The sequence below is a fragment of the Mirounga leonina genome, unplaced genomic scaffold (assembly GCF_011800145.1).
Source record: "Mirounga leonina isolate KUSES-001 unplaced genomic scaffold, KU_Mleo_1.0 Mir_481, whole genome shotgun sequence".
NCBI lineage: Eukaryota > Metazoa > Chordata > Mammalia > Carnivora > Phocidae > Mirounga > Mirounga leonina.
In genome coordinates, this window is record NW_023270773.1 from 414,034 (window position 1) to 425,600 (window position 11,567).

Consider the following 11,567-nt stretch of genomic DNA (forward strand, 5'->3'; position numbering starts at 1 on the left):
AGCTGAGGTCTTCTCCATAGGGGACCTGCCCTCAGTGGAAGAACTGCTTTGATCAAGGTCAGGTCCCCTTCCCCAGGACAGCCTGCACCCAATGATTGCGGATGTGGCATTAGAAAGCCCTGGCCCTTCACCCCAATTCAGGACAACTCATAAGGACTAGCTGCAGAGCCCCTGACAGGGTCAGCTGCAGCTTTTGTTGCACTTGCACTACAGCTCAACTTCTTTCTGTCCAGTCCTGCGTCTAGCACTCCCCAATAATTCTCCCCTCCTCCATCTCCCTGTCCGCTTAGACAGGATGCCCCCAGCAGACAGCCCTCCTAGTCTCACTGGCTAGAGTGCATCACATGCTGCTCCTCAAAAGATCCTGCTCTGCTGCTTGGTTCACTGCTATATTTCCAGCACTTAGCCCCTGGCACGTAATCTGTACTCATTATTTGTTGAATGGATGAATTCACTGAGTGCCTCTCTGTACAGGACCTTCTGATGGACGATGTAGCAGACCTGGAGTCTGTTCCTATGAAGGTCTATTGCTGGCCCCCAAATGAAGCTCACTGCCTCTTCTGTCTGTCCCTCATACAGTGGCTCTGACCAGGGCAACTTCCCTGTGACTTGGTCTGCCCTAGGTTGGTTAATGCATCAAAGCAGGTAATGCTTTCAAAAGCAACAAGTTTTGACCTAAATGGGTTTTCTTTTTGCCAGAGGTGTTCTAAAACACTTGCTGTTTGTTTCATCTGCTCCCTTTCCTAAAATGCTCTCAACCCTCCCCGGGCCTATTGCTTCTGACACTTCCACAGTGGCAGTGCCTTCTCTACCACCACACTCCACATCCCATCAAGGCTCAGCCCCAGGGTACATCCACAAACCAGGCTCCTGTCCCTAGGGCTATCATGGCTCACTGTGTAGCTCGGGTTTCCACCTGCCCTGTATTCTAGATCGTGGTCTATTATGTCCTCTCCCACCTACATACAAAGGGGTAGTCTTATTTACATCTGATCACCACAGACCTTCCCTCCAGAAGGGTTCAAAGTTTCGTCCATAAATAAGTGAAAGATCCACATGTGTATTATCTAAGGCAAAATCCCACCCATTTTCTTCTGAATCTTCCGATGCCTTCTGGTTATTTTTTTTTAAATCAACCTACTGTCTTCAGGTACAACTCAATGAGAGACAGAGTGGAGAGAGCTCAGATTTCCTGAGCCTTCACAGGGAACAGATGAGGCAGGTATTATTGGCTTCATTTAACAAATCAGGAGATGATATAAAAAGAACCTTCTGTAACACATATTTGGTGAGCAGCAGAGCACGGAGATTCAAGAACAAGACTATCTGACTCTGAAATAAAAAGCAAAATTTTTGTCCTCAAGAAGTTTACAATCTAGTTGGAACCATGAGACAAATACATGAAAAGGCAAATAACAATAAAAATGTTCTTATATAGAGCAGGGTTTTTCAACCTCAGCACCACTGACATTTTGGGCCAGATGATTCTTTATTGTGGGGAAATGTCCTATATGCTGCAGAGTGTTCAGCAGTAGTCCTGCCCTCTACCTACTAGATGCCAGTAGTGCCCCCCTTCAGTTGTGAAAACAAAATGTGTTTCCAGACATTGGTCTGTTTGAGAACCCCTGATGTAGACAAACTACAAAGCTTATCTTAATGACCACTGCAATCATAAAATATCACTATTAGGATCCCTCCTAGACTGTTCTCAGAGACAGGTCTGCAGTGCCCCTCAAGCAGCTGCGCAGGGCCTTTCCACACCCGCTGCTGACTTCATTATTGTACCACCCAGCCTGCATTTCCCCTTCAAGCTTATTTATTTATTTTCACCAGTATACGTCTCAGAAAGATGTCTTTTTTTTTTTTTTAAAGATTTTATTTATTTATTTGACAGAGAGAGAGACAGCGAGAGAGGGAACACAAGCAGGGGGAGTGGGAGAGGGAGAAGTGGGCTGTCCGCGGAGCAGGGAGCCTGATGCGGGGCTCGATCCCAGGACCCTGGGATCATGACCTGAGCCGAAGGCAGACACTTAACGACTGAGCCACCCAGGCGCCCCAAAAGATGTCTTGAAATCCCTTCTGGAAGGACACAGGGTAGGGGGAAAAATAATCCAATTACAGGGCAGGAGGAAAAACACACACCATAAAGCAAATGTGATTAACTGACAAATTATCCCAGTACTGAAAACTTGCCAAATGCCTTTTTACAACAATGTCATCAAAGTGTGAGCCAGAGGCCAAGGGAGGACAAGAGTTCTTTCAGTTCTGGCCCTTCTGGTTAGAATGGGCTTCCCTGAAGAGCTGAGCATGAACATCGTCTGCCGAGGAGCGAAGACTTCCAGAAACTCTCAGAAGCAAAGGCCCAGGGATGGGAAAAACCATGAGTCTCAATGAAATTTTCTAAACACATAAATTACATTTTTCTACAACCAAAAACCCAATCATTCACTTTGTGACCAATATATGGTTATAACCTAATTTAGAAATGAACCTTCAAAAATAAAATAAAATATATAAGGAATACTATATCCAAGAACAAAGAGTAAAACAGGTGTATGTGTTAACAGTGGCTGACACATACTTCCATATATGTGATAAATATTATTAGCTCTTATTGTGTATCATAGGACAGTCTTTTTATATTTGGGTACAGGGTGAAAACACAGGAACGAATCTTTTTATTTCCTCAACTTTAACAAGGCCTAGAAGTGGAGTCACAAGCCTAAGAATTTACAGCTAATAAATGATTGCATCTCGAATCCAGTCTGATTCCATGTTCAAGGCTCATTTCACTGTGAATAAAACAACTTCAAAATTTATTAACTTACTGATCACCTTAGAGCAGTGATTCTCAACTGGGGCTGATTCTGGCCACCAGAGGATACTGGAAATGTCTGGAGACATTTTTGGTTGTCACAATTGGGTGTGTGTGGGGGTGGTGGTACTGGTATCCTGATGAGTTGAGGCGAGGGATGCTAACATCCTACAACACACAGTATGGTCCCCACAACAATTATGTGGTCCAAAATGTCAATAGTGCTGAGGCTGAGAAACCCTACCTTAGAGGAAAGGTCTTACCACTATTATTAGCCAGGAAAATGGAGACCGAAAGTATGCTTACATCCCGACAGATATTTCTTCCTTTGCCTTTAACCTGCTTTATTCTAGCTGTCCTCTCCACCATGGCTAAATGGACCCTGCCACCACAGGGAAAATGCTGGGCTCTCTGTTCCTTCCCTCTTTGGACTCCCAGACACCAGAAAAAGTATGTTCAAGCCACATTAACGAGTCAGGAGTATGAATGCAGACTCAGGAAGCCTGAAAGTGCAATGATGCACTCTCCACAGCACCATGGTCTTTGGGTTTGTTAATCCAAAATAAGCGTGATTTTACTGGCCACTGCCCACAACTCTGATTTCTGGCTAAGCAACCCCTGCTCCCAGCAGCTCCCACTATTTACCAGTCTTTAAAAGACCACTCAGTAGTGATCCAGATTATTATCATGTCCTTCTGGACAGTGGTAATTTACCCTGACAGTCCTTCTAAACACTTGAAGAAACAGAGGCTGATTTCAGGAGATTTTTAAAGAAAGGAAAGTTAAATCCTATCCTGTGAGAGTCTCAATTTCTTTTATTATTATCTCTTAGATTTCTAAAGCTCTTTATAGTCTGGGGAGCACTTCTGTGTTTACCTTTGCAACCAAAGATCACAATTGTACTGTGAAGAAAGCAGAGCAAATACCATCCTGTTCCATTCTAGGACCATGGAGAGAGAGACTGCAGCAACAAGAGACCAGGGCCCACTGCTCTGCCCACTCTGCCAGCCTGGGATGTCTGGCTGCTGGCCTGGTTGCAGACTCTCACTCATTTGTACCTAGATAATCGCTTAAGCATCTTGACATACTTATGCTTACATAGCATAAAACTTGGGTCCTACTAAGGAGCTTATCACAAAGTTAGAAATTATATGGCAAGAGATAGAAGAAAGACTGAAGAAGGGTAGATTATACACAAAAATTGATCTATGGGGTGCCTAGGCAGCTCAGTCAGTTGAGCGGTTGTCTCTTGATTTCGGCTCAGGCCATGATCTCTGGGTCCTGGGATTGAGCCCCTTGTTGGGCTCTGCACTCAGCAGGGAGTCTGCTTGAGAATTCTTTCTCCCTCTGCCCACCCTCCTACCCTCCCTTGCCCTCTCTCACTCTAAAATAAGTAAGTAAATCTTTAAAAAATGATCTAGACAAAGAATTTTAAAATAAAAATTCCGGGGCGCCTGGGTGGCTCAGTCATTAAGCATCTGCCTTCGACTCAGGTCATGATCCCAAGGTCCTGGGATCAAGCCCCGCATTGGGCTCCCTGCTCAGCAGGAAGCCTGCTTCTCCCTCTCCCACTCCTCCTGCCTGTGTTCCCTGTCAAATAAATAAAATCTTTAAAATAAAATAAAATAAAATAAAAATTCCTTCAGATCTTCACTTACACAGCAAAATTTTTCCTTTCCTGACTCACAAGCACCATAATATATAATCACTGAACATCTGCCCAATTCTCCAGGGAAAGATCTACACACTACACATCAGGAAATGCTCTTGGAGATCAGCACTTGGAGAAATGCAACTAAAGTTCACCACTTTTGCTTTCATGCACAGTAAGACTAGCTGTATCTTTGTAAATTATGGAAACCTCAGCTTACCTGTTGCAACCAATATTTACCATATACCTTTGTGTGAAGGTACTGCTAAATGTAGCAGGGAATACAGAGGGGAATGAGGCAGTCCCCTGCCCTGGGAGAGCATATGGAAAGTACATGCACAGGGACAGGGCACATCTAGTGGAATAAAACAGGAGGAATGTAGAGGCACATGGGTGGGTCAGGAGGGGAAGCGTCTGCCTTTAGCTCCGGTCATGATCCCAGTGTCCTGGGATCAAGCCCTGCATCGGGCTCCCTGCTCAGCGAGGAGCCTGCTTCTCCCTCTCCCTCTGCCTGCTGATCCCCCTACTTGTGCTCTCTCTGTCAAATAAATAAGTAAAATATTCTTCTTTAAAAAAAAAAAAGGAGGAATGTCAACGACAACAAAAAAGGTGACCTCATCTGGACCCTGAAAAATGAGAGATGTCACATAAGAAGACAGAAGGAAAGAACACTTCTGACTGAAAGAACACAGATGTTCAGGTCAGTTGCGGTAGTAGGAAGCATCCCGGGATTAAGTTCAAAACTAAAAAGCTCCACATGTATAAAAAAGGGGCCTCTACTTGCTCTCAAAAAAACCACTAGCTCCCTCTAGTCGCGTTGCAAAGTAGAAATGAGGAACAAGACAGAATCAGGGTGACCCTTTTCCTGTCAGCAGAGACAGGCTAGAATCAGGGCTACAGGCCCAAGGCTGGAGGGGCGCTCCCCGGGCTTCAGTGCTGTCAGCAAGAGGGTGGGGGTCTCTCTCCCCTCACCTCTCCAGGGAGCGAAGACCAACTCCTGCAGCACTTGTGCCAACAAAGTACAACTATGACAAACCGCTCTACCAGTTTTGTGGGCTTATCTGTACTCAACCAGAGGAGTGGAAGAGTCTGCTCCCCCAGGGTGTGCTTTGGGACCACTGCCACAGGGCTAAGGAAGGCCCTCTCCTAGATCACCCCTGGCCCTATGGGCTCCAACCCAAGCCACCCTGAGGTCTCAGCATAAACGTGGTTCATTCAGCTGGGGACCTTGGGGACCGAGCCATAGTCCCCCAAATGAGGGCACTGTCACCAGATTCAGGCCTCTGGCAGGAACAGTAACAGCCCCTCCAGCGGGGCAGAGACAGGCAGATTTCAGGTGTTCACCCCGCCACTGAAAAGCCACAGAGGGGACTGGGCCCCAGTTTCACACACCGGACCATGTGAGCACATCCTGGCTGATGCAGACGAGTGGCAGGAGCTGGCTGGCGCCCAGGGCCGCTCCCCGGAGGCAGGCCGCGGCTCCTCCACGGACCACGGGTGGGCGACCGAGGGCTCAGTGCAAGTGCCAGGAGTGAGGGCGGATTCGCTGAGGACAGGCGGAGCACGTGCCCGTGCTCGCCGGCTTCCCCGGGCGGAGGACAAAGTCCGCTCCCGCCGACCCCGCAGTTTGGGCACCCGGCACCGGGTGCGTCGGGGGCGAGGCGGGCAGGGCCTGCGCGCGGCTCCAACCCCACTCCAGACCCCGACTCGACTCCGGGCTCGGCCTTCCGCGACCCCTGCGCGCACTCACCATTGTGGTTGACCCAGGTCGGTTTCAGGAGCTTCATTGTTCGGCCGCCGCCGCCGCCGGGCTGAGGCGAGAGCCGCGTCCCTCAGCGCGCCCGGGCCATGGAGCCACCGCCGCTGCTTTCTCCCGCGCCGCCCTCCGGCCGCCTCCCGCCCCGCGCCCTCAGCGCCGCCGCGCCATTGCCGGCCCGCGCCCCCCTCCGCCGCCACAGCCGCCCCCCGCGCTCGGCCGCCGCCGCCGCCGCCACAGCCGCATCCCCTGCGCCGCTCCTCCTCCGGCGGCTCCCGGGCAACGCCGGAAGTCACGGCGCGCACCTGCCAAATCGCCCCGGCGGGAAACCGCTCCCCACGCGGACGGGGCCGCCCGGACTCCTTCGCGGGCAGGGGCAAGGCAGGGTGACCCCGCTTGGGGCCCGCCCGGGGCGCGGCCGCCCACAAGGGGTCGGCTAGGAGGGCGGCTGGCAAGCCGGGCCTCGAGTTGCAGCCTGGGCCGGCGGAGTCCGGAGGGGTCGGAATGGCCTGAACGGCCTCTCACCAGCTCTACCTCGCTGATTCCGAGTCCGACTAATTAGCTAGCTTCCGTCATTCATCAATACGCGTTTATTGGGCATGTCGCGAGCGCCAGGCCACGTGCCGGAGCCGGGATGATGTGGCCGGCAGTGGCCGCGGCCCCAGGGTTCGGACGACTGCGGGGGAACGAGCTAGCCCCGAGGGCGGAGGGAGGTGGTCACGGGGGAGGCCGAGACGAGCGCGTTTAGGAAAGATCGGGGCCGTTTAAACAGACGTGGGCACTTGGACCCGGAAGGACGACCTCTCGGCCACTCCGGCTGCACTGCGGGGTCTTAACCCTCGCAGGGACGCAAGCCGACTAGCTGGAGCACCCGCTGGCGGGGTTGCGCCCTTAGCCGGGAAGGACTCTCAGCGTCAAGCAGAGGAGGAAAAGAGGACGCCGCCCTAGGTGCGAGGCGCTCAGGGCGTGCCCGCGCGCCGCCAGGGCGTGCGGGGCGGGGCCACGTCGGGGGCGGGCCAGGTCAGCCCAGCCCTCCGCAGCCGGAACGCGGGAACGCGGAGCGACGGGAAGGCCGGACCTTTGAGAGGGGTACTGCGGGCCGGACCGCCAAGGGGCGCGCGCCCGGAAGCAGCGGGTCGACTGCCAGAGGGGCCATGGCCTTAGCAGCACTGGGAGTTTCCGCTCGCGCTCTGCGCTCGCGGAGTTGGTGAGTGTGGACCCCAGCAGGGGCGTGGGGTCCTTTGCCTGTGCTCTCTCGCCGACCGCCCTTGACCACTTTATCTCAGGGAGGAGCTAGCTGATCGTGCCTCTTCCTGTGGATGAAAATACAAGGACCCTGGCGAGCAGGGACCCTGCCCAAGTGCTCTCTGGTGTGAACGGGGGATTTTGGAAAAGTCTCGCACGTTGACCTTGTCACATAGCAATTACCAGGGCCCCAGATTTTGAGGGTAGCATAACTTTTTCCTCTTTTCCTGTTTAGTGAGGAGAATCAGATATTTATATATCCTTTTGTCTCTTTCAGGCTTCTGGGAACTTGGCAGACACAGATTAGAGACACCCACCAGCGAGCTTCATTTTTGTCCTTCTGGGAGCTCATTCCCATGAGGTAAACTACCGTGGGCCTGACCTCTTTGGGGGTGTCAGCAGGAGACTGATGTGCATATAAACAGAACAAAACAAGACCACTGGACATTTGGTTTGCAAAATTAATTGCGAAATTTGTCAGTTAAATTTAGGTAGATGTTTTCTGTTTTTCAGCATTCTGTATGTGGAATACTGCTGCCTGTAATTAGAAAATAAAAATTAAACGTAAAAGTGGTTTAAATAAAAATCAGTTTTAAAGGGATTGTTGTATGTTTTAAAGGACACAGCATAGACATCTGATTGCTTGGAGAGGTCGGGGGAGGCATGAGGATTAGAGGAGTCTGGATGCTTTCTAGGGACTTGATTCACAAAGCTCAGTCTTTTTTTTTTATTATTATTATGTTATGTTAGTCAGCATACAATACATCATTGGTTTTTGATGTGGTGATCCACGATCCATTGTTTTCGTATAACACCCAGTGCTCCATGCAGTACGTGCCCTCCTTAATACCCATCACCGGGCTGACCAATCCCCCCTCCCCCCTCCCCTCTAGAACCCTGTTTGTTTCTCAGAGTCCATAGTCTCTCATGGTTCATCTCTCCCTTCAATTCCATCCCCTCATTTTTCCCTTCCTTCTCCTAACGTCCTCCATGCTATTCCTATGTTCCACAAATAAGTGAAACCATATGATAATTGACTTTCTCTGCTTGACTTATTTCACTTAACATAATCTCCTCCAGTCCCATCCATGTGGATGTAAAAGTTGGGTATTCATCCTTTCTGATGGCTGAGTAATATTCCATTGTATATATGGACCACATCTTCTTTATCCATTCATCTGCACAAAGCTCAGTCTTGATGCTAGAGGATTTACTTATTTTTTTTGTAAGATTTTATTTTATTTTTTTTATTTATTTATTTAGTTAGTTATTTAGTTATTTATTTATGCATGAGAGTGAGCAAGAGAGAGCACAAGCGGGGGTAGGAGCAGAGTGAGAAGCAGACTCCCGGCTGAGCAGGGAGGCCGCTGGCTGGCTGGCTGCTGGCTGGCTGCGAGGCTGGCGGCTGGCTGGCTGCGAGGCTGGATCCCAGGACCCTGGGATCATGACCTGAGCGGAAGGCAGATGCTTAATCCACTGAGCCACCCAGGCGACCCGGAGGATTTACTTATCTTTAATAGTATATTATCACCATAGGAGATCTGTTCTCTGAGAGTACATCAGACTTTTGTTAATGCTCTAGGATGGGGAAATTTGTTAAGAAATCCTGAAAAGTGAACAGGGACGTGTCAGTCACTTTTATTACTCAAATCACTTTTACAAATCACAATTCCAGGGGTGCCTGGGTGGCTCAGTCGGTTAAGGATCTGCCTTCGGTTCAGGTCATGATCCCAGGGACCCGGGATTGAGCTCCGCATTGCATGGGGCTCCTTGTTCAGCGGGAAGTCTGCTTGTTCTTCTCCCTCCCCCGGCTAGTGCACTCTCTCAAATAAATAAATAAAATTTAAAAAAAATCACAAATCCATTTAAAATGTGAGTAATGATTTTCTAACTCATCAATTTGGTATTTTCAGTTTCCATTGCAATCCCAAGACACACCCAAACCCAGCATGAAAGATGAGTACTTATTCTTAATTTTTACCCTGATGCCCCATTAAGTTTTTCTAGCCCTTCCTGGGTTGACCGTGCCCACACAGTTCTGACAAGTACCCTGGGTTGGAGGCCGTCTCCCTTTCACACTCAGCTCATGAGGTTAGATCCATGCATAGTTCCTTCCCCAGTGGAGAGCATGGTAGAAGTTCTGGGCACTTCACCTAGTGCCATGTCTCTCAGCATGGTTGCGACACTGAAGAGGAAAATGTCTAATGTTGGCTTTATCCATTAGAGCAGAACCTCTGCGAAAGAAGAAAAAGGTAGATCCTAAAAAAGACCAAGCAGTAAAGGACCGGTTGAAAAAGAGGATCAGACGACTGGAGAAAGCTAGCCAGGAGCTAATTCCCATTGAAGATTTTATTACACCTGTGAGGCTCTTGGATAAAGCAAGGTAAGTGTTCTCTAGGGTCGAGGTTCTCAGGACAAAGAGTTCCATCACCTTCTGGTAGTTTTGTCTGCATTTCACACCTGTGACAGGAAAAGGTGAGTGGGCATGGGCAGACTAGGTCCCAGTCTGAGTCCTTTTCTCCTTGACTGTTTCTTGTGGGAGTTGGCAAAAGCATTCCTGGGTGATGCTCTTGAATGGCAGAAATGGGAAGGAAACTCAGAATAACTATTTGATAAGCTAGTTCGTATTGTTGCTTTTTTGTAAGATGAGTTTTAGCTGTGACTGATGACTTGGGCCTTGGGTCTGCAGCCCTTGTCCCATCTTGATGGTAGAAAACCCTTAGCCTCTAGCTTTATGGTACAAATGCTCATAGTTGGGATGTGTTGCGTACAGGCCTGGCAGGGTTGCTGCCTTGTAAAAAAGTGTGTACCATTTATAAAGTAGCATCTTGCCATACAGGTGGGACATGGCGGGTGGTTTTTTGGTATTCTAGGGCTGATCTGGGCTCTTGACTCCCTGGGACTTGGGCTTCCATTTTCATAACACCACTTTACATTTCCACAGTCACCTCTCACCAAAGGTAGTCTAGGCATGGGGTAGAGGAAGTGCTAGCAGTCTTCTTAGAGCATCACTGTTTCTTATGTCCATGGAAAGCAAATGGCACTGGCTTCCAACATCAGTTGCAGCTGCTACCACATCAACATTCCATGCTTTAATTTATCCCTAACTTCGTTTTTCCCATCTGTGTCTGGCAGTGGGGATGCTTGGGTCATATGCAGTCACCCAGACTACCTGGCCAGTGAGGTCGGTGCTTCCCAGCTTCACACCTTTGGATTTGTGTGTTCCTAGACAGCGGCCTCACGTGGAGCTTCCCTTTGAGGAGAGTGAACGGAGAGCTCTGCTCCTGAAGAAGTGGTCTCTGTACAAGCATCAAGAGCATGAGAAGGAGAGGGATGCCATCAGGTCCATGGTTGAGTCCCAGCAGGAAGCTCTGCAGGAGCTGCAACTCATGTCCCCAGAGCTACATGTGGAGGCCACCAAGCGGGACCCCAATCTGTTCCCCTTTGAAAGAGAAGGGCCAGATTACACGCCACCAATCTCCAACTACCAGCCCCCTGAAGGCAGATACCATGATATCACCAAGGTGTACACACAGGTGGAGTTTAAGAGGTAGAGCGGCGGCACCTGTCTGCAGAACACACTGCCCTTTAGAACCAGAATGACCAGGGCTCAAGCCTGCTTGTCACAGAGTCAGGCATGCTGTGAATAAATAATGTTTAATCAAGTGTCTCTGTCTTAAGTTTGAGTCAGAATTAATTCACCTGAGGATTGATGGGGGTGAGAGATGCTCCCCTTGTACTGGGGAGAGAATGACCAAGACATCTACCACTGCTCCCCAGTAAAAAGGAAGATTCCAGTTGTGTAGAGTAGACACCACCAGCAAGAGGCAGCTAAGTACCTCAAGGAGCAGAGGTGAAAGATGTGTGGCCTATGTGCTGTGTATTGTCTGCATACCTGTGCAGACAGGAGAGGCAGGGCCTTCCATTGGGCAAATGGAGCACGGGAGCTTCCTCACATCTTTGGCAGGGCCAGCTTTGGATTTTAAGCTGGGGAGGGAGGCTGAAGACAGTGGAGCGAGCCTGGGACATACTACTTAAAGTTGCTGTGTTCCCTAGGAGGGCGTAGCACCTGACTCTTATTCAAGCGTCAGTCTGGAATA

The 11,567-nt window shown here is 49.7% G+C and overlaps 2 protein-coding genes across 3 annotated transcripts in view; one reads left to right on the plus strand and one right to left on the minus strand.

Moving 5' to 3' along the window:
* Positions 1-6,394, minus strand: part of LOC117999768 (protein HIRA) — an 89,925-nt gene extending 83,531 nt beyond the window's left edge. For both annotated transcript variants that reach the window (XM_034989111.1, XM_034989115.1), the window contains exon 1: positions 6,217-6,394. In XM_034989111.1, the coding sequence (XP_034845002.1) occupies positions 6,217-6,253 (37 nt within the window). In that variant the 5' untranslated portion in view covers positions 6,254-6,394. The remainder of the gene's footprint in view (positions 1-6,216) is intronic.
* Positions 6,395-6,702: 308 nt separating this feature from the next.
* Positions 6,703-11,135, plus strand: MRPL40 (mitochondrial ribosomal protein L40). Its single transcript, XM_034989117.1, has 4 exons — positions 6,703-7,429; positions 7,745-7,828; positions 9,692-9,850; positions 10,697-11,135. The coding sequence occupies exons 1-4, from the start codon at positions 7,377-7,379 to the stop codon at positions 11,019-11,021; spliced, it is 621 nt and encodes a 206-aa protein (XP_034845008.1). The 5' UTR covers positions 6,703-7,376; the 3' UTR covers positions 11,022-11,135.
* Positions 11,136-11,567: the final 432 nt, after the last annotated feature.